A 27,993-nucleotide genomic window follows, 5' to 3' on the forward strand; every position below is an offset into this window, starting at 1 on the left:
AATTCATAATTTAAAGTTAAGTGTCACAAACCGATCGGAGCCACGTGCCCCTGATCCTTCCTCACAACTTCCGTGAGTTCCGGGTTTAGGATAATGTGAAGCGAGCTTATAAATTTTATATATTTATTTACTCAAAAGAGCGATGCTAGGTACAATATATACAAGCGTTTACAAGATATATATATACAGTAGTCAGACAAATATAGTAAGGAAGCAGTAATACAATACAGTAAAATTAAAAGGAATAAAAGTGAATATACCACACTTTCATCAAAGGTCTCTGGACACAGCAGGAAGGGTGCTGTCATGGGTCCAGGGCGGTTCCTTGTGTCTTTCTGCCCATCTGTAGCGACAGGTGACCCTCAACAGAAGACCCCTCCTCTCTCACAGAGGGACACATTTATACGTAACGTGGGCAGGGCAGAAAATAGGCGATTTACATGTAATCTCCTCTTCTCTTCTATCAGACATTTCATAATCCATTTCCCAGCAATATTCTCATTGTAAGGTGCGCATGGTAATTGATCTAACACAGGAGCTTCCCCTGACTTCAGAGGTAATTCAATTAACTATTCCTCATTGCCATGATTCAATTAGCTCCCCCATACTCTTGTCAGGAATAGGCGTTTGCACTACAAAGGTATATATCCTAGCTGACCTGTATTCAATTCTCTCCTGGGCAATAGCATCCTTTTGGTAATTTCCTTTTGGAGCCGGCATAGTAACATAATGATGATTTAGTCATTTCCTGACTGTGGGGAATACACCATTTCCCTTGGGGTCCTTTGAAATCAGACAGACTAGCATTCCTGCTGAGACCTTCATAACTGGGAATATGAATTTCCAGTCCCTGGCCTCACCACAGTAAGCAAAAAATGAAATGGGGTTGGCGGGTGAGATTCTTCTCACTATGTAATACCCTATAATGGTCTTGTTACCGCACTTTTTCCTTATGTACCTCCCCCTGTCTTACTCCCTCCTCCCCCTTACTCCCGCCTCCCCAATGCTTCTATCCAAGTGCCAGCTATCCCTCACTATTTTACAGCCAATGTCTGTTGTGTAGGCCTTTGCTTAACCTGTTCAGCACTGATCCATCCTTTAAGGATTCTGTCGGGTGCAGTATTACTCACCACTTTACTTTGGATCACTGTAAAGGCATATTTGTATTATACATAAACAGCATGATATATAATATATACAGTACAGACCAAAAGTTTGGACACACCTTCTCATTTAAAGATTTTTCTGTATTTTCAGGACTATGAAAATTGTACATTCACACTGAAGGCATCAAAACTATGAATTAACACATGTGGAATTATATACTTAACAAAAAAGTGTGAAACAACTGAAAATATGTCTTATATTCTAGGTTCTTCAAAGTAGCCACCTTTTGCTTTGATGACTGCTTTGCACACTCTTGGCATTCTCTTGATGAGCTTCAAAAGGTAGTCACCGGAAATGGTATTCAAAAAATCTTGAAGGAGTTCCCAGAGATGCTTAGCACTTGTTGGCCCTTTTGCCTTCACTCTGCGGTCCAGCTCACCCCAAACCATCTCGATTGGGTTCAGGTCTGGTGACTGTGGAGGCCAGGTCATCTGGCGTAGCACCCCATCACTCTCCTTCTTGGTCAAATAGCCCTTACACAGCCTGGAGGTGTGTTTGGGGTCATTGTCCTGTTGAAAAATAAATGATGGTGTAACTAAACGCAAACCGGATGGAATAGCATGCCGCTGCAAGATGCTGTGGTAGCCATGCCGGTTCAGTATGCCTTCAATTTTGAATAAATCCCCAACAGTGTCACCAGCAAAGCACCCCCACACCATCATACCTCCTCCTCCATGCTTCACGGTGGGAACCAGGCATGTAGAGTCCATCCTTTCACCTTTTCTGCGTCACACAAAGACACCGTGGTTGGAACCAAAGATCTCAAATTTGGACTCATCTGACCAAAGCACAGATTTCCACTGGTCTAATGTCCATTCCTTGTGTTCTTCAGCCCAAACAAGTCTCTTCTGCTTGTTGCCTGTCCTTAGCAGTGGTTTCCTAGCAGCTATTTTACCATGAAGGCCTGCTGCACAAAGTCTCCTCTTAACAGTTGTTGAAGAGATTTGTCTGCTGCTAGAACTCTGTGTGGCTTTGACCTGGTCTATAATCTGAGCTGCTGTTAACCTGCAATTTCTGAGGCTGGTAACTCGGATAAACTTATCCTCAGAAGCAGAGGTGACTCTTGGTCTTCCTTTCCTGGGGTGGTCCTCATGTGAGCCAGTTTCTTTTTAGCGCTTAATGGTTGTTGCAACTGCACTTGGGGACACTTTCAAAGTTTTCCCAATTTTTCAGACTGACTGACCTTCATTTCTTAAAGTAATAATGGCCACTCATTTTTCTTTACTTAGCTGCTTTTTTCTTGCCATAATACAAATTATAACTGTCTATTCAGTAGGACTATCAGCTGTGCATCCACCAGATTTCTGCACAACACAACTGATGGTCCCAATCCCATTTATAAGGCAAGAAATCCCACTTTTTAAACCTGACAGGGGACACCTGTGAAGTAAAAACCATTTCCGGTGACTACCTCTTGAAGCTCATCAAGAGAATGCCATGAGTGTACAAAGCAGTCATCAAAGCAAAAGGTGGCTACTTTGAAGAGCCTAGATTATAAGACATATTTTCAGTTGGTTCACACTTTTTTGTTAAGTAAATAATTCCACGTGTTAATTCATAGTTTTGATGCCTTCAGTATGAATGTACAATTTTCATAGTCATGAAAATACAGAAAAATCTTTAAATGAGAAGGTGTGTCCAAACTTTTGGTCTGTACTGTACATTCCTTAACAAATTCTAAGCTGCATTCTTACAGATGTCACAGCTGGTTCCATGATAGCATGCTTCACAAGGGACACCCAAATAACTCTGAACTTGCAGTTTCACAAGCAAACATGTCAGGAAAAGCGGCTTCTAAAAATAAAAGGAGCAATATAGGTTGGTCAACCAAGTAGTATAACTTCAGCATCAAAGACACATCCTTACTATATGCATAACTAAAATAATTTCTTTGCAAAAAGAGCACTTACCCATTAAAGGACATGGAGATGATGTCATCAATTGGCAAGTAACCGGTTTATTTAACCATTCGTTACCTGTTGAGATGTAATAGATGGATGGATGGATGGATAGATGAGATGTGTATGTGTATATATGTATGTGTATATATAATATTATAAAATATATATAATCTTTATTTTTTTTCACTTAGGGACATCTGCCGCCAGGATAAGGAATGCGACTACTACTTTAGTTTAGATGCTGATGTGGTGATGACAAATCCAAAGACTTTGAAGTTGCTGATTGAACAAAACAGGTTGGTAATTTAGCACAATTCATTCACTGTTTAGAAGAAAAACTAAACTACAGCATGTTTGAAAGAAACCTGTAATTGGCGTGATTGAGGTGCACAGTCGTCTTTCAACAGGTGAGTAATGAGCCTGTTTTAGCCTTTTTAGCTGCACATTAAATAAACATCCAGATTGTATTGAGCGGAGCTTGAAATGAAATCACAGCGAAAAAATTCTGGAACAATCCTTCTTAAATGTAAATAGGTGGTGGGATTTTACACAACAGTAAAGAAGTGTGCTCTATGGAAACCATTTATTCTGTAACTTTCACTATGTAAGATAAAATTGCTGTTTCCATTATTGTCTTGGAATGATTTCCAGCAGCAGATGTAATTGTGATGGGTAACTTTGTACAATGCTTTTGTTTAACGCACCTGCAAATTCTGCATATTCATTTTTCCCCTTCTTATAGAAAAATAATTGCTCCTCTTGTGACTCGACATGGGAAATTGTGGTCAAACTTCTGGGGCGCTTTGAGTCCTGATGGCTACTATGCAAGATCAGAGGATTATGTAGATATTGTGCAAGGCAACAGAGTGTAAGTATACTGCTATTGGGCTATGATGAGGGGAACCCTAGAAGTACTGCATCCTTAAAGAGATTTTTTCCTATAAAATCTATATAAATTTTAAGAAGAAAAAAACCCTGATGTCTGTTATTTAAACACTAGCCACTAAGTACAAAATGATGTAACTGTATCTCAACACTGGGGTGTGTGGGTGTGGAGGGTACTTAAAGGGGTTTTCTAAGAAATGTCCGAAAATAAATACACTTTTTAAATATTAAACATTTTTCTAAATACCTTCATTTAGCAAAACTGAGTGCTTTTTCTACTGTACTGTTAGGATTCAAAGATGGCAGCTACCATCAATCACACCCTGTCTTAGATTTCAGGATGGGCTGTGTGACGCACAAGATAGAGGTCACGTCGAAGCAGCGTCCTGTCGGGTATCTTGAACGTGCATTCCTCGGAGAATCCCTTTAGATAATTTATCGGCGAACCCCTTTAAGAATTGAGCGCCATCCTCACATTGTAGATGCCAGCTGTTACATACCCAACACCTGTCTGTGATTTGTGTGATCGGACCCAAGCTCCAATCCCCTTCTGTTGATTATTTAGATGCCACTGTCAATCTCCTACAGCGGTATTTAGATGGAGCAGTTGCAATTTGATCATGAGGCACCAATATTTTACTCTGGCTGCTGAAGGCCCTCATGACTGTCATTTTGGTATTCCTGTGAAGCTCAGCATAGGAGACCATGATTTACACTACAGTCGTGGTCAAAATGTGTAACAGTCAGTCAGGATTTGGCCCAGAAGCTGATATCCAGCTGCAGAAGTCTTGGAAAATAAGGATCAACCCTGTTGACATTAAGTCTTTATATCAACTGGATGTATTTGTCAATAAAAGTTTAAAAACGTATGAAATTCTTTATAAATGTACTTCGGTAACCATAGAAACATCTGACAAAAAAGATCTAAAAACCCTGAAGCAGCAAACTGGAAACCACAACTTTGTCAGTGTCTAAACATTTTGTCCACAACTATATACTGCAATACAACAGTATTATATATAGTATAAGTGATTACATGATCACAGGTTCAAGTCCCATAGTGAGGCCAAAAATATAAAGTGAAAATGAAGTTTTTAAAAATACAATATGAATAAAAAAGATGATTTGATAAACATTTTTTTTTTTTATCGGGTGATTTTTTTTATTTTTAAATGCTTTTTTTTTAAAATATTTTAAATCAGACTTCAGCAATCATCTGATTGCTTGTTCCATATACTGCAATACGTTGGTGTTGCATTATATAAGATAAATCACTCTCGTCTAGGGCGCTCACTCCATATACTGTGTTTGGTTTTTTGTTTTTCTTTAAATACTGGTTTGTCGCCACTTTCTGAAACCCATAACTTCTTTATTTAACCTTCGGTGTCTATTAATTCTAGTTCAGCCTCTGCATTTTCCCAAGTGAAGCCGCTTAAGGCGTTCCTATGAAGTGGAAGCTGCCTGAAGAATGAGCACGTCGCTTCTTTTAAGCATTTTGAGGTTTCTGAAATCTTAATCGGTTAAAAGAAATGACCTAAGATGTAACATGTGCGTAGGAATGTCATTTTGACTTGGCGGCGCATCATGTTTGTTTAATGGGGTGCTTTTGTGTGCCTTTTCAGGAGGTTTCGGGGCAGAATCCACTTAGTGTATTTGCTGTGCAGCAAGCTTATAGTTTTCTTGATGCTGTAGGTGGGAACATTTTGTTATTTTGATCGCTTTTTATTATATTTGTTTTTTAGGGAGATGACGTGTGTCTATATATATGTATGTATATATGTGTGTATCTGTGTGTGTGTATGTATATATAATAATTTCTATCATCTCAATTTTTTTTTTTCTTTAAGTTAATTACTTTTATTGTTTTATAGAGTGAACTCTTACAGACATGGTGATACAAAATGTGCTATATTTTTTTCAATTATTATTTTATCCTTCATCTATATACTCCGATACATCAGTAATGCACTATGTATCAGTAATTGAAATGACTTTATATTATACTTTATGAAGTCTGGACATAGGCTGAGCTTCACTGGACTGCCCATAATCACCCTGTGATTGTGTTAAGGGGGAATGGAAAGGCGGTCCATGCATGCACTGACTATTGCGGTGTCATTACTAGATTTCAAAGTTTATATGGTGAAACAGCAGCTATGAGAGCAAGCTAAAGTCACTGCTGTTACAGGAAGATGATGGCTATAGAACGCAGCCATTTCTCCTGGATATGATGCAAGCTCCGTTTTGGAGCCCACTCCATACAACAGTACTTGATATGTGACATACTAATACATCACGTGTTGGGAAGAGGTTAAAAATTACGCAAGAAAAATATGAATGACTGTATATTAATGATGTATAATCAGAATAATCCTGATTTTGCAGCGGTGTATGGAATATTCCCTTTATGGCCAATATTTACCTGGTTAAAGGACAAACTCTTCGGTCAGAGTTAAAGGAAAGAAACCATTTCATCTTGGATAGACTTGATCCCGATATGGCACTGTGTAGAAATGCTCGGGAAATGGTAAGGTTGTGCCAGGTTTGCCAGCGAGTTACTTCATCATGTTTGTGTATTCCATGCTTTACCATAACCACTGTCCTCCAGTATGAGCCAATTTTTCCAAAGCGAAGCATTAAGTCCGTGCAGACATCTGTACTCTGCACCTGTATGATTTACTACTGGGAAACACATTCCTCAAACCAACAGCAAATTAGTCTCTTGGGTAAACGGCACAGAAAGTCAAATAACGGAACTGACAAGGTAATCTATACATATAACTTAGAACAGCTGTACACTTCCTATCCATAATGCCGACTAGTAAAATGCTAGCAACATGCTTTAAACAACTATAAAATAATTAGTGGGGCCATAAAGTGAAGTCTATAGTTTGGTTATAGAGAAGATACATTATGGAGTGTAGGTTATAGGTTAATTTTATGGCCTGAGCCTTCAAATCTAAATATTCCATGAAGTTGTCAGAATAGTAATTCTTGAACTATTTTACGAGACCTTTTATACATATATACAATATGTGGTGTTTTACAGAAAGAGAAATAATTTCTTGTTGAGTCCCTAATTCTTAGACATTTTAGCGCTGAAACCACATTATATGAAATGTACAGCAAAAGTTGGCAAGTATTTCACTCATTCACGTGGTTCTCAATCTTTGGCTTCTAACTCTATTCTTCTGGAAGATCTTTGCATCCCTCTTTACCTCTTTACTCCTCTTGCTAACTGCTTGGATACACTATGCAAAGCCCGTGGTCAAGCAGATACGTTTTTGTCTTTCCCATTCTATCTGGAATGCATTCATTTTTTTTTTTTTTTTACTCCAAAATAAATTTTGTCTTGAGCCGCTGTTCAGCAGGTATGGCGAGTCATGTTGTATGTCAGATGTACGCTTTGCTTTATGCTGCATGGTGTCCATCAATCCATACAGCTCTTCACCCTTCATAAGCTGTTATTTTTGAATCTGTGTTTTCATGTCTCCACAGTCAATCTAAGCAAAAATATAAAGAGAGGATAAACAAGTCAACTTACTTGATGCTTCTTCATTTTAGAGCTTACAAAGAGAGAAAGACTCCCCATCTCCGGAAACTTTCCATATGTTCAGACCCCCAAAGGTTTTTTATTTTTTTTATTTTTTCTTCTTTTAGTTCTCTATCTTTTGTAATACAGAAAGAAAGAACCCTTTCCTGTACTTTTTTTCCTAAATTTCTAGTTGCTATATTTCTTGTCAATTTTAACTGTCATGCTCCCTTTTTAGGGATTTTTTATGACTTTTCCCATTTTTGTATTATAATTATTTTTTGTGATTTTCATTAGAAATCTATTCACAGTAAAAAGCCCTCATGTTAATTTTTGCACCCAAACTTACATTTTATGTTGTGTTTTTTTTTTTCTTACATTGTTATGTTATTAAACAAAACGTAATAATCTTCTAGACCATGAAAATTGTATTTATGGAGATGGATGTATTTTTCACAGTCCATAATTATAAACCATAATGTGTAAAGAGTAGTTGTATTTTCTCTGCAAAATAGGCTCTTGACTAAGGTTTAACTGCAAGACCATAAAAGGTTTATAAATTTGGGCTAGTTATATCACCTTTTTTTTTGCTATTACCCCATTGGGCGTTGGCTTGCTATGAAGGCCAGGAATATTGACTTATACCAAAATGGTCAGAATAAGGCCAGGGTTACACCACCGTGTATTTTCTCATCCAAGAGAATCTGGTTGATCACGCTCGGATCACGCTCGGATCACGCTCGGATCACGCTCTGATCTGTTTCTCTCGGATCAGGAGAAATTTCTCCATCTTCTCAATTCTGTCTGTGGAATCCACAAACTCATTGACTTGAATGGCCGAGTGCGAACTGAATATCGGATCAATTTCTGGCATGCTGTGATTTTTTTTTTCCCCGGACCAGCTCTGTCCAAGCAAAAAAGTGGACATGTGCTATGGCCCCATAGAATAACATTGGACTGGGTGCGATCCGATGTTTTGTCAGATCGCACACGGACCAATTAATATGGTCATCTGCCCCTGCCCTAATAGTTGTTAACCATGGTATAGCTCCAAACAATGAGTAATAATGTACGAGCTTACTCTTATTTCTCTTTTGACACATACTACAGTGCATATTTTTTATACTATACAATGTGACTTTTTTTTTTTTTTTTTTTGAGGGTAGAAATACCTTCCAAATCAAATACCAACTGACACCACAAAATATATGTAAATTATGCTAACTTCCATCCATTGTTTTATCCTTCCCGTTCATGAAGAATGAATTACATGTTTACATTGCAATTTAAGGGAAAGGAAAGCATTTTTTCAAGTTCTATCATACAATAATACTCTAATTTTTATGTGGGAAGCACAGATATGCCAACGTACAAGGAAATATCTTGCCAAATTGAAACTTTGCAAACTATGTAATTTTCCTTTTGCCTTTTCTTGGTTTATTTACTTTGAAATTTAAGTAAACGGATAATTTTCATTGGCCATAAACCTCTCATCTGTTTTGTGTAAAGGGAAGACTCGTTGAAAACATGGCAATCTGTTACTTTGAGGATTTTCTATGGGCTTTCTGGTAGAATCCAAACACTTTTTTTTCCTTCTTTTCTTGATGAATGCTTTAATGAACTTTAATTCAATTTATCCCAGATTGTAAAACTGTCAATTTTAAATATATATATTATTATTTTTTTAAATTCATGAAAAACAAAATTTTAGGTTTTCAACATTTTAATTTTGGTCTGGGATAAAAATGAACTGAATTTGTATTTTTTTTTTTTTTTTTTTTAGCTTCCTAATTTTATATTTTTATACTTTTTCAATTACTTTATTTGCTCATATTAGAAACGATTAACCTTTTTTTCTACTAAGCCTCTTTTACATGAACTACTGAATTAAATACTTAGAAACCTCCGTAGAGAATGTAATGGATCCAGGTCACATAGTATGTAACATTTTTTTTCCTTCAATATGCTGGCTTTTCATCACTTGGATTATTGGTAAATGGTTAATTTAAACAGGGCACATTTCAAGCTTTCACCATTGTGAATAGTTTCTTCATATCTGATTACATAATGATGATTCTTTTTCATGAGGAAATTTCCTCAGACTTCATAATCTCCTCCAAACGATTCATTCACCTAAGCTCACTCTGCATGTTCCAGTTGAACTGACATGTATCCTAATATATTTTGTAATTATTCGCCTTAGGGTGTTTTTATGTATATTACCAACCGGCATGAATTTGGAAGACTTCTTTCAACTGCAAATTACAATACAAGTCACTATAACAATGACCTCTGGCAAATATTTGAGAATCCGGTGGTATGTATTGTAAATATATTCCATTCATGATTATAAAATAATGTTTAAAACTGTATTTAGGCTGAGTTCACACGATGCGTTTTTCATGCGTTTCCGCTGCGTTTTTGCAGTTGCGGAAACGCATTAAAAACGCATGGTAGAAGGGCAGCAATGTTCCCCAATTGAAATCCGCATGTGCTGTGCCCATGATGCGGATTTTTCCGCAGCGTAAACGCTGCGGTCAAAAGTCCGCAGCATGTCAATTAATTTTGCGGAAACGCTGCTCTTTTGCCGCCATTGACTTGCATTAGACCGCATGGAATCTGCATCACTGTATATGTTGATGCGCTTTTCATGCGGTCTAATGTGCGGATGGTACCCGGGTGTGGAGGAGAGGACTCTCATCCAGACCCAGGTACCATTAAAAAAAAAAGAATAAAATAAAAAATGTATATATTCTCGCCTTCTGACGGCCCGCGCAGCGCTCCTGCTTGGTTCGCGGCACTTCGGGGTTGAATGAAGAAGGACCTTCGCTGACGTCAGAGTCGTCGGAAGGTCCTAAAGTCTTCACTGCCGGCAGTCGGGACCGAGCGAAGCAGGACACCGGGGGCCATCAGAGGGTAAAGTATGTATTTATTTTTTGACATTCACACACTATATAAATCCATGCCGGCTGCATGGATTTATATAGTGTAAAGTTGACAAGCACTTTCCAAGTGATGCTAAAATCGCTTGGGAAGCGCTTGTCAACCCGCATGCGGAAATGAAAGTGAAGACCGCTTCATTTCCGCATGTCCCTGGCAGGAAACCGCATGTACAATCCGCATGCGTTTTTTCCTGCCAGAGAAATGCAGAAACGCTCAGGAAAAAATCCTGAGCATTTCTGCATCGTGTGCACATACCCTTAAAGGGTATCTGTGCTCTCCAGTAATTTTTTTTAAATAAAATAAGCTGTTCAATATGTGTTCATGAGGGATGCCACCATCTTTGGCCATGAGGTCACATCTATCCTGTGTTTTCACCAGTTTTTCACTTTGCAGCCTCTGTCACCAATATACAGTTGACTGTGCCAGTGGGAAGGAATTAGCTATGTGTATATGTGTATATATACGAGTATTCATATTAGTGTGTGTGTACAGTTGTGCTCAAAAGTTTACATACCCCAGCAGAATTTTTGCTTTCTTGGCCTTGTTTCGGAGAATATGAATAATAACAAAACTTTTTCTCCACTCATGGTTATTGATTGGGTGAACCTATTTATTGTCAAACTACTGTGTTTTCTTTTTTTAAATCTTAATGACAACCGAAAACATCCAAATAACCCTGATCAAAAGTTCACATATCCTTGTGATTTTGGCCTGATAATATGCTCAGAATTTGACACAAATGGGTTTGGATGTCTACTAAAGGTAACAGCCTCACCTGTGACCTGTTTGCTTGTGTTCAGTGTGTGCATAAAAGCCGAGTGAGTTTCTTGGATCCAGACAGACTCTTGCATCTTTCATCCAGCCACTGACATTTCTTGATTGTGAGTCATGGGGAAAGCAAAAGAATTGTCAATGGATCTACAGGAAAAGGTTGTTGAACTGTATAACACAGGAAAGGGATACAAAAAGATATCCAAGGAATTGATAATCCCAGTCAGCAGCGATCAAACTGTGATAAACAAATGGAAAATCTGGGGCTCTGTAAAAACAAAGCCACGGTCAGGTGGCCGAAATATATGTTGGTCTAAAACTGCCAGGAAAATTATTCGGGATAAAAAAAAACCTACAAAGAACATCAGCTGAAATTCAGGACTCTCTGAAAACTAGTGGTGTGGCTGTTTCAAGATACACAATAAGGAGGCACTTGAAGAAAATTGGGCTGCATGGTCGAGTCGCCAGAAGAAAGCCATTACTGCGCTAATGCCACAAAGTATCTCACCTACAATATGCCAAACAGCACAGAGACCAGCCTCAAAACTTCTGGAACAAGGTAATTTGGAGTGATGAGACCAAAATTTAACTTTTTGGCCACAACCATAAACGTTACATTTGGAGAGAGGTCAACAAGGCCTATGATGAAAGGAACATCATTCCTACTGTAAAGCACGGAGATGGATCGCTGATGTTTTGGGGATGTGTGCGCTCCAAAGGCACAGGAAACTTGGTAAAAGTTGAAGGAAAGATGAATGCAGCACGTTATCAGCAAATACTGGACTCATAGGCCCGGAAGCTGCGCATGGGATGAACTTGGACGTTCCAGCATGACAACGATCCAAAACACAAGGCCAGGTCGACCTGTCATTGGCTACAGCAGAACAAAGTGAAGGTTCTGGAGTGGCCATCTCAGTCTCCTGACCTCAATATCATTGAACCACTATGGGGAGATCTCAAGCGCGCAGTTCATGCTAGACAGCCCAGGAATTTACAGGAACTGGAGGCTTTTTGCCAAGAAGAATGAGCAGCTTTACCATCTGAGAAAATAAAGAACCTTATCTAAAACTACCACAAAAGACTTCAAGCTGTTTAAAGGGGGCAATAATGCGGTATTAAGAACTGGGGTATGTGAACTTTTGATCAGGGTCATTTGGATGTTTTTGGTTGCCATTAAGATTTAAAAAGAGAAAACATAGTAGTTTGACAATAAATGGCTTCACCCAACAAATAACCATGAGTGGGGAAATTTTTTTTTTTTTCTCATTTATATTCTCTGAAACAAGGCCAAGAAAGCAAAAATTCTGCTGGGGTATGTAAACTTTTGAGCACAACTGTGCGTGTGTGTGTATATGTGTGTGTGTGTGTGTGTGTGTGTGTGTGTGTGTGTGTGTGTGTGTGTGTGTGTGTGTGTAATAAATATATATATATATATATATATATATATTTGTCTTATCCCGTCTGTCTGTCTGTCTGTCCTGGAAATCCCGCGTTGCTCATTGGTCCGGCAGCGGCCAGTCAGCGCCGCGAGATTTCTGAATAAAGATGGCAGCCGTTAGCGGCTCATCTGGCGGACGGAGGTCAGCGGCGATGCAGCGGGGAGATGAGCGGCGCTAGCAGCACAACTACCCCGACCGGCGCCACTGACCTCCATGCGGCTAACGTCGGAAGATCAGCGGCTTGGCCCGCTGATCTCCCGACAGCAAGTGTGAACGGAGGACCGGGGAGCGGCGCCGCCGGTCGGGATGCTTCTGCTGCGAGCAGCCGCTCATCTCCCGGCTTCTCGCAGCAGAAGGAGCTGCACAGGCAGCGCCGCTCCCCGGTCCTCGCTAATACAGAGCCGCACAAGCAGCGCCGCTCCCGGGCCCACACTAATACGACGCTGATTGGTAGCGGCCGGCCACCGCGACCAATCAGCGAGATGGGCGGCAAATTTAAACGCCTCTCTGTTGATTGGTCGCGGTCGGCCGGCCACCGCGACCAATCTGCGAGATGGGTGGCAAATTTAAACGCCGCTGTGCTGATTGGTCGCGGTGGCCGGCCGCGACCAATGATCGAGATGGGCGGCAAATTTAAACGCCGCTCTGCTGATTAATCGCGGCCGGCCACCGCGACCAATCAGCGAGATGGGCGGCAAATTTAAACGCCGCTGTGCTGATTGGTCGCGGTGGCCGGCCTTGACCAATCAGCGAGATGGGCGGCACATTTAAACGCCGCTCTGCTGATTGGTCGCGGTGGGCTGGCCACCGCGACCAATCAGCGAGATGGGCGGCACATTTAAACGCCGCTCTGCTGATTGGTCGCGGTGGGCCGGCCACCGTGACCAATCAGCGAGATGGGCGGCACATTTAAACGCCGCTCTGCTGATTGGTCGCGGTGGCCGGCCTTGACCAATCAGCGAGATGGGCGGCACATTTAAACGCCGCTCTGCTGATTGGTCGCGGTGGGCTGGCCACCGCGACCAATCAGCGGGATGGGCGGCACATTTAAACGCCGCTCTGCTGATTGGTCGCGGTGGGCCGGCCACCGCGACCAATCAGCGAGATGGGCGGCACATTTAAACGCCGCTCTGCTGATTGGTCGCGGTCGGCCACCGCGACCAATGATCGAGATGGGCGGCAAATTTAAACGCCGCTCTGCTGATTAATCGCGGCCGGCCACCGCGACCAATCAGCGAGATGGGCGGCAAATTTAAACGCCGCTGTGCTGATTGGTCGCGGTGGCCGGCCTTGACCAATCAGCGAGATGGGCGGCACATTTAAACGCCGCTCTGCTGATTGGTCGCGGTGACCGGCCGCGACCAGTCAGCGATGTAGGCTGCAAATTTAAACGCCGCTCTGCTGATTGGTCCCGGCCGCCGGCCGGCCGAGACCAATCAGCACGATTGCCGGCAAATTTAAACAACGCTCTGCTGATTGGTCGATTTTATCGCCAAATTTAAACAAGCTCTCCGGTCCTCACTAACACAGTTCGCTGATTGGTCGCAGCGACCAATCAGCGATTTTGGCGCCAAATTTAAACAACGTTCTGCTGATTGCGCCCGGTCGGCCGCATACATATTCTAGAATACCTGATGCGTTAGAATCGGGGCACCATCTAGTATGTATATGTGTGTATGTATATATATAAAAAAAATTATAGACTGTTCATGTCTTTGTCAGTGGGCAAACTTACAAAAACAGCAAGGAATCAAATAATTATTTCCTTTACTGTGTGTGTATATATATTATATACTCTCTCTATCCAGAGCATTATTTGTGTATGTGTATATATATATATATATATATACACACAATGAAGGAAATAATTATTTGATCCCTTGCTGTTTTTGTAAGTTTGCCCACTGACAAAGACATGAACAGTCTATAATTTTAAGGGTAGGTTAATTTTAACATTGAGAGATAGAATGTCCAAAAAAAAATCAAGAAAATCACATTGTATTTGCATTTTGCAGTGAGAATTGAGTATTTGATCTCCTACAGACCAGTTTGGCGCTCCTAATCAATTCGTTACTTATATTAAAGACAGGTGTTTTACATAGTCACCTGTATAAAAGACTTCTGTGCACAGACTCAATTAGTCAGACAGACTCTAACCTCTACAACATGGGCAAGACCAAAGAGCTTTCTAAGGACGACAGAGACAAGATTATAGACCTGCACAATGCTGGAATGGGCTACAAAACCATAAGTAAGACGCTGGGCGAGAAGGAGACAACTGTTGGTGCAAAAGTAAGAAAATGGAAGAAATACAAAATGACTGTCAGTCGACGTCGATCTGGGGCACCATGCAAAATCTCACCTCGTGGAGTATCCTTGATCATGAGGAAGGTGAGAGATCAGCCTAAAACTACACAGGGGGAACTTGTTAATGATCTCAAAGCAGCTGGGACCACAGTCACCAAAAAAACCATTGATAACACATTACGCCTTAAAGATTTAAAATCCTGCAGTGCCTGCAAGGTCCCCCCCTGCTCAAGAAGGCACATGTGCAGTGCAGGCCGATCTGAAGTTTGCCAATGAACACCTGGATGATTCTGTAAGTTATTGGGAGAAGGTGCTGTGGTCAGTTGAGACAAAAATTGAGTTGCCTATGACCCAAAGAACACCATCCCTACTTTCAAGCATGGAGGTGGAAACATTATGTCTTGGGGGTGTTTCTCTGCTAAGGGCACAGGACTACTTCACTTCATGAATGGGAGAATGGATGGAGACATGTACCGTAAAATCCTTAGTGACAACCTTCTTCCATCCGCCAGGACATTTAAAAATGGGTCGTGGCTGGGTCTTCCAGCAAGACAATGACCCAAAACACACAGCCAAGACAACAAAGGAGTGGCTCAAAAAGAAGCACATTAAGGTCATGAAGTGGCATTGTCAGTCAAGACCTTAATCCCATAGAAAATTTATGGAGGGAGTTGAAGCTCAGAGTTGCCAAGCGACAGCCTCAATATCTGAATGTTTTAGAAATGATCTGCAAAGAGGAGTGGACCCAAATTCCTCCTGACATGTGCGCAAGCCTCATCATCAACTACAAAAAACGTTTGACTGCTGTGCTTGCCAACAAGGGTTTTGCCACCAAGTATTAAGTGTTTGCCAGAGATATCAAATACTAATTTCTCATTGCAAAATGCAAATAAATTTTTCTAATTTATGTAATGTGATTTTCTTGATTTTTTTGGGGGGGGATATTCTATCTCTCAATGTTAAAATTAACCTACCCTTAAAATGATAGACTGTTCATGTCTTTGTCAGTGGGCAAACATACAAAAACAGCAAAGGATTAATACCGATATCTCCACCCTACTAACCAAAATCCCACAATGTCTGTCCGCTATCTCATCCTTCTTTTCTGCTAGATTTTTAAAACTGAACATGGATAAAACAGAATTCGTCATCTCTCCAACATCTCATTCACCCCCCTCATCTGACCTACCTATCAAAGTCAATGTCTATTCACTCTCCCCAGTTCTGCAAGCTCGCTGCCTTGGGGTAACCCTGGAATCTGATCTCTCATACAAACCACATATCAAAGCCTTTCCACTTACTGCTGACTCCAACTCAAAAATATCTCCTGAATCTGCACATTGCCCAACCACTTGTCTGCAAAAACACTAGTACACACCCTCATCCTCTCCCCCCTCGACTAATGCAACCTCCTGCTCTGTAGCCTCCCCTCTAACACTCACACCCCTCCAATCTATCCTAAACTCTGCTGCCCGACTAATCCACCTGTCCCCACTCTATTCCCCGCCCTCTCTGTCAATCCCTTCACTGACTCCCCATTGCCCAGAGACTCTAGTGTAAAACCCTAACCATGGCATACAAAGCCATCCACCATCTGTCTCCTCCTTATATCTTTGACCTAATCTCCCGGTACATACCTGCACGCAACCTCCGATCCTCACAAGATCTCCTGCTCTACTCCCCTCTTATCCCCTCTTCCCACAATCGCATACAAGATTTCTCCCGTGCATCCCCCCTTCTCTGGAACTCTCTACCCCAACATATCAGACTCTCATCTACTGTGGAAACCTTCAAAAGGAACCTGAAAACCCACTTCTTCGGACAAGCGTACAACCTGCAGTTACCATTGCTCCACCATACTGCTGCACGACAATCTCTTCCCTTACCTACTGTATCCTCACCCATCCCTTGTAGACTGTGAGCCCTCGTGGGCAGGGTCCTCACCCCCCCATCCCGCACCAGTCGCTGTCACATTTTGTAAAAGATCATTGTAATTGTTTTTGCATGTATACCCTTTTTCACATGTAAAACATATTAACACGATGCGTTTTTCATGCGTTTCCGCTGCGTTTTTGCAGTTGCGGAAACGCATTAAAAACGCATGGTAGAAGGGCAGCAATGTTCCCCAATTGAAATCCGCATGTGCTGTGCCCATGATGCGGATTTTTCCGCAGCGTAAACGCTGCGGTCAAAAGTCCGCAGCATGTCAATTAATTTTGCGGAAACGCTGCTCTTTTGCCGCCATTGACTTGCATTAGACCGCATGGAATCTGCATCACTGTATATGTTGATGCGCTTTTCATGCGGTCTAATGTGCGGATGGTACCCGGGTGTGGAGGAGAGGACTCTCATCCAGACCCAGGTACCATTAAAAAAAAAAGAATAAAATAAAAAATGTATATATTCTCACCTTCTGACGGCCCGCGCAGCGCTCCTGCTTGGTTCGCGGCACTTCGGGGTTGAATGAAGAAGGACCTTCGCTGACGTCAGAGTCGTCGGAAGGTCCTAAAGTCTTCACTGCCGGCAGTCGGGACCGAGCGAAGCAGGACACCGGGGGCCATCAGAGGGTAAAGTATGTATTTATTTTTTGACATTCACACACTATATAAATCCATGCCGGCTGCATGGATTTATATAGTGTAAAGTTGACAAGCACTTTCCAAGTGATGCTAAAATCGCTTGGGAAGCGCTTGTCAACCCGCATGCGGAAATGAAAGTGAAGACCGCTTCATTTCCGCATGTCCCTGGCAGGAAACCGCATGTACAATCCGCATGCGTTTTTTCCTGCCAGAGAAATGCAGAAACGCTCAGGAAAAAATCCTGAGCATTTCTGCATCGTGTGCACATACCCTTAAAGGGTATCTGTGCTCTCCAGTAATTTTTTTTAAATAAAATAAGCTGTTCAATATGTGTTCATGAGGGATGCCACCATCTTTGGCCATGAGGTCACATCTATCCTGTGTTTTCACCAGTTTTTCACTTTGCAGCCTCTGTCACCAATATACAGTTGACTGTGCCAGTGGGAAGGAATTAGCTATGTGTATATGTGTATATATACGAGTATTCATATTAGTGTGTGTGTACAGTTGTGCTCAAAAGTTTACATACCCCAGCAGAATTTTTGCTTTCTTGGCCTTGTTTCGGAGAATATGAATAATAACAAAACTTTTTCTCCACTCATGGTTATTGATTGGGTGAACCTATTTATTGTCAAACTACTGTGTTTTCTTTTTTTAAATCTTAATGACAACCGAAAACATCCAAATAACCCTGATCAAAAGTTCACATATCCTTGTGATTTTGGCCTGATAATATGCTCAGAATTTGACACAAATGGGTTTGGATGTCTACTAAAGGTAACAGCCTCACCTGTGACCTGTTTGCTTGTGTTCAGTGTGTGCATAAAAGCCGAGTGAGTTTCTTGGATCCAGACAGACTCTTGCATCTTTCATCCAGCCACTGACATTTCTTGATTGTGAGTCATGGGGAAAGCAAAAGAATTGTCAATGGATCTACAGGAAAAGGTTGTTGAACTGTATAACACAGGAAAGGGATACAAAAAGATATCCAAGGAATTGATAATCCCAGTCAGCAGCGATCAAACTGTGATAAACAAATGGAAAATCTGGGGCTCTGTAAAAACAAAGCCACGGTCAGGTGGCCGAAATATATGTTGGTCTAAAACTGCCAGGAAAATTATTCGGGATAAAAAAAAACCTACAAAGAACATCAGCTGAAATTCAGGACTCTCTGAAAACTAGTGGTGTGGCTGTTTCAAGATACACAATAAGGAGGCACTTGAAGAAAATTGGGCTGCATGGTCGAGTCGCCAGAAGAAAGCCATTACTGCGCTAATGCCACAAAGTATCTCACCTACAATATGCCAAACAGCACAGAGACCAGCCTCAAAACTTCTGGAACAAGGTAATTTGGAGTGATGAGACCAAAATTTAACTTTTTGGCCACAACCATAAACGTTACATTTGGAGAGAGGTCAACAAGGCCTATGATGAAAGGAACATCATTCCTACTGTAAAGCACGGAGATGGATCGCTGATGTTTTGGGGATGTGTGCGCTCCAAAGGCACAGGAAACTTGGTAAAAGTTGAAGGAAAGATGAATGCAGCACGTTATCAGCAAATACTGGACTCATAGGCCCGGAAGCTGCGCATGGGATGAACTTGGACGTTCCAGCATGACAACGATCCAAAACACAAGGCCAGGTCGACCTGTCATTGGCTACAGCAGAACAAAGTGAAGGTTCTGGAGTGGCCATCTCAGTCTCCTGACCTCAATATCATTGAACCACTATGGGGAGATCTCAAGCGCGCAGTTCATGCTAGACAGCCCAGGAATTTACAGGAACTGGAGGCTTTTTGCCAAGAAGAATGAGCAGCTTTACCATCTGAGAAAATAAAGAACCTTATCTAAAACTACCACAAAAGACTTCAAGCTGTTTAAAGGGGGCAATAATGCGGTATTAAGAACTGGGGTATGTGAACTTTTGATCAGGGTCATTTGGATGTTTTTGGTTGCCATTAAGATTTAAAAAGAGAAAACATAGTAGTTTGACAATAAATGGCTTCACCCAACAAATAACCATGAGTGGGGAAATTTTTTTTTTTTTCTCATTTATATTCTCTGAAACAAGGCCAAGAAAGCAAAAATTCTGCTGGGGTATGTAAACTTTTGAGCACAACTGTGCGTGTGTGTGTATATGTGTGTGTGTGTGTGTGTGTGTGTGTGTGTGTGTGTGTGTGTGTGTGTGTGTGTGTGTAATAAATATATATATATATATATATATATATATATTTGTCTTATCCCGTCTGTCTGTCTGTCTGTCCTGGAAATCCCGCGTTGCTCATTGGTCCGGCAGCGGCCAGTCAGCGCCGCGAGATTTCTGAATAAAGATGGCAGCCGTTAGCGGCTCATCTGGCGGACGGAGGTCAGCGGCGATGCAGCGGGGAGATGAGCGGCGCTAGCAGCACAACTACCCCGACCGGCGCCACTGACCTCCATGCGGCTAACGTCGGAAGATCAGCGGCTTGGCCCGCTGATCTCCCGACAGCAAGTGTGAACGGAGGACCGGGGAGCGGCGCCGCCGGTCGGGATGCTTCTGCTGCGAGCAGCCGCTCATCTCCCGGCTTCTCGCAGCAGAAGGAGCTGCACAGGCAGCGCCGCTCCCCGGTCCTCGCTAATACAGAGCCGCACAAGCAGCGCCGCTCCCGGGCCCACACTAATACGACGCTGATTGGTAGCGGCCGGCCACCGCGACCAATCAGCGAGATGGGCGGCAAATTTAAACGCCTCTCTGTTGATTGGTCGCGGTCGGCCGGCCACCGCGACCAATCTGCGAGATGGGTGGCAAATTTAAACGCCGCTGTGCTGATTGGTCGCGGTGGCCGGCCGCGACCAATGATCGAGATGGGCGGCAAATTTAAACGCCGCTCTGCTGATTAATCGCGGCCGGCCACCGCGACCAATCAGCGAGATGGGCGGCAAATTTAAACGCCGCTGTGCTGATTGGTCGCGGTGGCCGGCCTTGACCAATCAGCGAGATGGGCGGCACATTTAAACGCCGCTCTGCTGATTGGTCGCGGTGGGCTGGCCACCGCGACCAATCAGCGAGATGGGCGGCACATTTAAACGCCGCTCTGCTGATTGGTCGCGGTGGGCCGGCCACCGTGACCAATCAGCGAGATGGGCGGCACATTTAAACGCCGCTCTGCTGATTGGTCGCGGTGGCCGGCCTTGACCAATCAGCGAGATGGGCGGCACATTTAAACGCCGCTCTGCTGATTGGTCGCGGTGGGCTGGCCACCGCGACCAATCAGCGAGATGGGCGGCACATTTAAACGCCGCTCTGCTGATTGGTCGCGGTGGGCCGGCCACCGCGACCAATCAGCGAGATGGGCGGCACATTTAAACGCCGCTCTGCTGATTGGTCGCGGTCGGCCACCGCGACCAATGATCGAGATGGGCGGCAAATTTAAACGCCGCTCTGCTGATTAATCGCGGCCGGCCACCGCGACCAATCAGCGAGATGGGCGGCAAATTTAAACGCCGCTGTGCTGATTGGTCGCGGTGGCCGGCCTTGACCAATCAGCGAGATGGGCGGCACATTTAAACGCCGCTCTGCTGATTGGTCGCGGTGACCGGCCGCGACCAGTCAGCGATGTAGGCTGCAAATTTAAACGCCGCTCTGCTGATTGGTCCCGGCCGCCGGCCGGCCGAGACCAATCAGCACGATTGCCGGCAAATTTAAACAACGCTCTGCTGATTGGTCGATTTTATCGCCAAATTTAAACAAGCTCTCCGGTCCTCACTAACACAGTTCGCTGATTGGTCGCAGCGACCAATCAGCGATTTTGGCGCCAAATTTAAACAACGTTCTGCTGATTGCGCCCGGTCGGCCGCATACATATTCTAGAATACCTGATGCGTTAGAATCGGGGCACCATCTAGTATGTATATGTGTGTATGTATATATATAAAAAAAATTATAGACTGTTCATGTCTTTGTCAGTGGGCAAACTTACAAAAACAGCAAGGAATCAAATAATTATTTCCTTTACTGTGTGTGTATATATATTATATACTCTCTCTATCCAGAGCATTATTTGTGTATGTGTATATATATATATATATATATACACACAATGAAGGAAATAATTATTTGATCCCTTGCTGTTTTTGTAAGTTTGCCCACTGACAAAGACATGAACAGTCTATAATTTTAAGGGTAGGTTAATTTTAACATTGAGAGATAGAATGTCCAAAAAAAAATCAAGAAAATCACATTGTATTTGCATTTTGCAGTGAGAATTGAGTATTTGATCTCCTACAGACCAGTTTGGCGCTCCTAATCAATTCGTTACTTATATTAAAGACAGGTGTTTTACATAGTCACCTGTATAAAAGACTTCTGTGCACAGACTCAATTAGTCAGACAGACTCTAACCTCTACAACATGGGCAAGACCAAAGAGCTTTCTAAGGACGACAGAGACAAGATTATAGACCTGCACAATGCTGGAATGGGCTACAAAACCATAAGTAAGACGCTGGGCGAGAAGGAGACAACTGTTGGTGCAAAAGTAAGAAAATGGAAGAAATACAAAATGACTGTCAGTCGACGTCGATCTGGGGCACCATGCAAAATCTCACCTCGTGGAGTATCCTTGATCATGAGGAAGGTGAGAGATCAGCCTAAAACTACACAGGGGGAACTTGTTAATGATCTCAAAGCAGCTGGGACCACAGTCACCAAAAAAACCATTGATAACACATTACGCCTTAAAGATTTAAAATCCTGCAGTGCCTGCAAGGTCCCCCCCTGCTCAAGAAGGCACATGTGCAGTGCAGGCCGATCTGAAGTTTGCCAATGAACACCTGGATGATTCTGTAAGTTATTGGGAGAAGGTGCTGTGGTCAGTTGAGACAAAAATTGAGTTGCCTATGACCCAAAGAACACCATCCCTACTTTCAAGCATGGAGGTGGAAACATTATGTCTTGGGGGTGTTTCTCTGCTAAGGGCACAGGACTACTTCACTTCATGAATGGGAGAATGGATGGAGACATGTACCGTAAAATCCTTAGTGACAACCTTCTTCCATCCGCCAGGACATTTAAAAATGGGTCGTGGCTGGGTCTTCCAGCAAGACAATGACCCAAAACACACAGCCAAGACAACAAAGGAGTGGCTCAAAAAGAAGCACATTAAGGTCATGAAGTGGCATTGTCAGTCAAGACCTTAATCCCATAGAAAATTTATGGAGGGAGTTGAAGCTCAGAGTTGCCAAGCGACAGCCTCAATATCTGAATGTTTTAGAAATGATCTGCAAAGAGGAGTGGACCCAAATTCCTCCTGACATGTGCGCAAGCCTCATCATCAACTACAAAAAACGTTTGACTGCTGTGCTTGCCAACAAGGGTTTTGCCACCAAGTATTAAGTGTTTGCCAGAGATATCAAATACTAATTTCTCATTGCAAAATGCAAATAAATTTTTCTAATTTATGTAATGTGATTTTCTTGATTTTTTTGGGGGGGGATATTCTATCTCTCAATGTTAAAATTAACCTACCCTTAAAATGATAGACTGTTCATGTCTTTGTCAGTGGGCAAACATACAAAAACAGCAAAGGATTAATACCGATATCTCCACCCTACTAACCAAAATCCCACAATGTCTGTCCGCTATCTCATCCTTCTTTTCTGCTAGATTTTTAAAACTGAACATGGATAAAACAGAATTCGTCATCTCTCCAACATCTCATTCACCCCCCTCATCTGACCTACCTATCAAAGTCAATGTCTATTCACTCTCCCCAGTTCTGCAAGCTCGCTGCCTTGGGGTAACCCTGGAATCTGATCTCTCATACAAACCACATATCAAAGCCTTTCCACTTACTGCTGACTCCAACTCAAAAATATCTCCTGAATCTGCACATTGCCCAACCACTTGTCTGCAAAAACACTAGTACACACCCTCATCCTCTCCCCCCTCGACTAATGCAACCTCCTGCTCTGTAGCCTCCCCTCTAACACTCACACCCCTCCAATCTATCCTAAACTCTGCTGCCCGACTAATCCACCTGTCCCCACTCTATTCCCCGCCCTCTCTGTCAATCCCTTCACTGACTCCCCATTGCCCAGAGACTCTAGTGTAAAACCCTAACCATGGCATACAAAGCCATCCACCATCTGTCTCCTCCTTATATCTTTGACCTAATCTCCCGGTACATACCTGCACGCAACCTCCGATCCTCACAAGATCTCCTGCTCTACTCCCCTCTTATCCCCTCTTCCCACAATCGCATACAAGATTTCTCCCGTGCATCCCCCCTTCTCTGGAACTCTCTACCCCAACATATCAGACTCTCATCTACTGTGGAAACCTTCAAAAGGAACCTGAAAACCCACTTCTTCGGACAAGCGTACAACCTGCAGTTACCATTGCTCCACCATACTGCTGCACGACAATCTCTTCCCTTACCTACTGTATCCTCACCCATCCCTTGTAGACTGTGAGCCCTCGTGGGCAGGGTCCTCACCCCCCCATCCCGCACCAGTCGCTGTCACATTTTGTAAAAGATCATTGTAATTGTTTTTGCATGTATACCCTTTTTCACATGTAAAACATATTAATGTATAATATGAAATTTGTAAGTATATGTACTTTAATTCATGGTTGTATACCACTGTATTTACATACTTTTTCTATGTTTCAATTTTAGGAATGGAAGCTCAAGTATATTAATTCCAATTACTCCAAGATCTTCACTGAAAACATTGTTGAACAGGTAATTGGCAATGAAAGCTTTTACTCAACACGTCTGTTGTCTGCACTAAAGCCCTAATTCATCAAGTAGTTTACACCAGTGTTCACGTGTAACATTGCATGATATGTTGCAAAATTTTTGCACACTCATAATTGTCCAAACATTTTTTGAATTTTGTCTTTTTATTTTGAAATTCGTGGCCAGATCCGCCATCTTTTTGGAAGTGCCTTCCTTGGAGCTGTAGTGGCTCAGTGTAGCGGACAAATTTATCATAACTCGCGCCTCAAAAGTAGCGTAAATTTCAGCAGAAATATAATTCAGTCTCTTGTTTCTTGTGGTTGCACCCTGCTGCTGAAGGATCCACCAAATTTATTAAGGAACACTTGCTTCTTAATGATGATAATGGTGCATCTTATTCCAGCGCACAGTTCATTGACACTGGCATGCAAAACTCCACTGTTGATGAATCGGGGCCGAAGTCTGTTTTGTCATGTGTTTAGTAAACAGCTATGAAAAATTTCCTTTTCTCTGAAAGTGTATCCTTCTTTGGCAATGAGTAACATGGGGATTATAGTACTGAATTACCCGTATGATAAACATTTACAGTCCTTGCCAAGAATTCCAAACTATTCTCAACTGGATTTGATGTACTCCTTCTCATTTATCGTCCACAAGCACATGTAACAGAGCTATAATGTTTGTGTATTGATAAGACAACTAGCTTGGTAAGTTTAATTGCCATCTATAGAAAACTTCAATAATTTAATAAACCACTTATATCTGTTATGTCTGCATGTTAAGATTCAATTACGAAGATGATAGAATTTGTACTAAAGCACATAAATGGTGTTCAATACATTTAAAAACCCTATGGCTAATTTAATTTTAGCATCAGAAAATTAGTGAAAGGGCTCATTGCTCTTCAGCATGCGGTTATGTGCACTTATTTGCTTAATGCACATTGACTTTTTGCAGGAGAACCCAATTTTTTTTTTAATTGAGTTGTGCCATTTCAGGGAAAAAATTCTAATGTCATCCAATAAATGGTATTTACCACTCTTCTCTCCCTGTCCATTCCCGAAGTAAACCAGCACTGACACAATGGCCATTATGTGAGAAGCTCTGGAGAGGGACAGAAGCGCACACAAAATAGGGCAATACCGTCTGTTGTAGGATAAGTATAAATGATGGTAGCTCTCCCTGAAGGTGCAGTGTGCTCTTACCCCTATACAAGCGTGGAAAGCTGCTGCTGCTGCCCCATAGCTGGTGGAAAGGGTTCTTCCAGATGTATAATAGCAAAAATGGAAACTGGCCCATTTAGACGAGCTGTGCTGTGGGAAGGAAGAGACTTGGGATTTCAAATTGTTTTTGATTAATAGCAACGCATTTCTGCCATGTTGGTTTTTGTACCTTGAGAATGGCGCCAACCTGTTGAATCAAATCAAATCAGTTTTTATTAATACCAAGTCTGTTCATTCCCACAGTGCAGCCCGCCTAAACGAGACAGTTTCCATTAATGCCACATTACTCGACTTCACAGTTAAAATGCCCAGTTAGTGTCCACCATTCTGTAGTGATGTAAATTTAGTGCAATCCGCATAGTGGTGAATAGAGATGAGCGGTGTTCGACTAGAACTGTTAGCCAATCTCAAATTCGAGCTGTTTTGGGCGGTGTTCGAGTTGTTCGACGAACCCGAACGATTTGCAAAAAATTCGGCTGTTCGCGGTTATGTTTGATAACTGTTCGTGCACCAAAAGCGTGTCCTGCATGTCTGGCGCTATTTAGAGCACAAATCATGCAGGGATTGTCTGCCACTCACTGTAATGCCACAGCCATGGTGGTTGTGGCATTACAGTGATTGCCCAAATCGATGGGAACAGTGCCAACAGTGAAACATGAAAAGCCGGCAATTCATCAGCGGCATACACCGGTACCCGACAATTTAGAACCGAAAGAATAGAGCTTCACACACAGATTAGATAGATAGAAACATGTCAGTCACACATATAAGAAGCACAGTGACAGTGTTGCTTACTGTACTTGTCATTTAGTGTAAAGGATTTATCAAAAAAAAGTGTTTTCATGCACCGTCTCTTTAAAAAAGCCGGCCGGCAATTCAGCATCTGTACCCGACAATTTATAACAGACAGAATAGAGAATCACACATAGATTAGATAGATAGAAACAGGTCAGTCGCATATATATGAAGTACAGTGACAGTGTTGCTTACTGTACTTGTCATTTAGTGTAAAGGATTTATTAAAAAAAAATAATAGTGTTTTCATGCACCGTCTCTTTAAAAAAGCCGGCAGGCAATTCAGCATCTGTACCCGACAATTTAGAATAGAAGGAATAGAGAATCACACATAGATTAGATAGATAGAAACATGTCAGTCACATATATATGAAGTACAGTGACAGTGTTGCTTACTGTACTTGTCATTTAGTGTAAAGGATTTATTTAAAAAAATAATAGTGTTTTCATGCACCGTCTCTTTAAAAAAGCCGGCCGGCAATTCAGCATCTGTACCCGACAATTTAGAATAGAAGGAATAGAGAATCACACATAGATTAGATAGATAGAAACATGTCAGTCACATATATATGAAGTACAGTGACAGTGTTGATTACTGTACTTGTCATTTAGTGTTAAAATAAAGGATTTATTTAAAAAAAAATTGGCGTGGGGATCCCCATAATTTTAGGCTCTAGCGGAGGTTAACCAGACGGCTGGGGCGGATGTTTGAAGCCTGGGAAGGGGGTAATACCCACGGAGCTTCCCAGGCTACTAATATCAGCCCCCAGCGGAATACCTAGCCTTTACTAGCTATTAAAATGGGGGACCCCCCAAAAAAATGACGTGGGGTCCCCCCTATTTTAATAGCTAGCAAAGGCTAGGCAGACAGCTGGGGGCTGATATTAATAGCCCAGGAAGGGTTCCATGAATATTGGCCCCCTCCCAGGCTAGAAACACCAGCCGTCAGCCGCCCCAGAAATGGCGCATCCTTAGGATGCGCCAATTCTGGCACTTAGCCTCTCTCTTCCCACTGCCCTGTAGCGGTGGCAGTGGGGTAATAGGGTTGGGGTTGATGTCAGCTTATAATGCCAGCTGACATCAAGCCCAGGTTAGTAATGGAGAGGCGTCTATAAGACACCCCCATTACTAACCCCATAGTCAAAGTTAAAAGAAAACACAAACACCCAGAATAAAGTCCTTTAATTGAAATAAAGACACATTCCTTTATTGTTCTAAATTAAACCATACTTACCATCACGCCCATTCCAGCTGAAGCCAACGATCTCCTGCAATAAAAGAAAAATAATAAAGCAACCTCATCCTTACCTTTCCATGGTTCCCACGACAGCTTCAGCTCTGCTACATCGAGATAACAGGCTGGACCGCAGCAGAACGCTGCCATCCAGCCTGTCATCCCGCAGACACTGAGAAGCGCAGGCATGCTTGCGCTCTGCAGTGTCTGGCTGTGACGGCATCCAGATGAGCCGAGGTCACGTCCAATGAACTCGGCGCACCTCATGCACGTCACTGACAGCGTGGGAGAATTCTCCTGCACTCAGCACTTCAGCGTGAGAATTCTCCCACGCTGTCAGTGACGTACATGAGGTCAGCTGAGTTCATTGGACATGAATGAGCTCACCTCATGCACGTCACTGACAGCGTGGGAAAATTCTCACGCTGTAGCGCTGAGTGCAGGAGAATTTTCCCATGCTGTCAGTGACGTGCATGAGGTGAGCTGAGATCATTG

General features: G+C 42.5%; 1 protein-coding gene across 3 annotated transcripts in view; it reads left to right on the forward strand.

Annotated features, from left to right (window-relative positions):
- The window catches only part of PLOD2 (procollagen-lysine,2-oxoglutarate 5-dioxygenase 2), a 198,609-nt gene that overhangs the window by 150,967 nt on the left and 19,649 nt on the right, over positions 1-27,993 (forward strand). For 2 of the 3 annotated variants that reach the window (XM_073674662.1, XM_073674660.1), the window contains exons 11-16: positions 3,260-3,364; positions 3,811-3,936; positions 6,339-6,480; positions 7,518-7,580; positions 9,689-9,802; positions 24,184-24,249. In XM_073674662.1, the coding sequence (XP_073530763.1) occupies positions 3,260-3,364; positions 3,811-3,936; positions 6,339-6,480; positions 7,518-7,580; positions 9,689-9,802; positions 24,184-24,249 (616 nt within the window). The remainder of the gene's footprint in view (positions 1-3,259; positions 3,365-3,810; positions 3,937-6,338; positions 6,481-7,517; positions 7,581-9,688; positions 9,803-24,183; positions 24,250-27,993) is intronic. The other variant, XM_073674661.1, reaches the window with a different exon arrangement.

This window comes from Phyllobates terribilis, unplaced genomic scaffold (assembly GCF_046119375.1).
Source record: "Phyllobates terribilis strain yellow unplaced genomic scaffold, ASM4611937v1 Scaffold_3__8_contigs__length_932513732, whole genome shotgun sequence".
In the NCBI taxonomy this organism is placed as follows: domain Eukaryota; kingdom Metazoa; phylum Chordata; class Amphibia; order Anura; family Dendrobatidae; genus Phyllobates; species Phyllobates terribilis.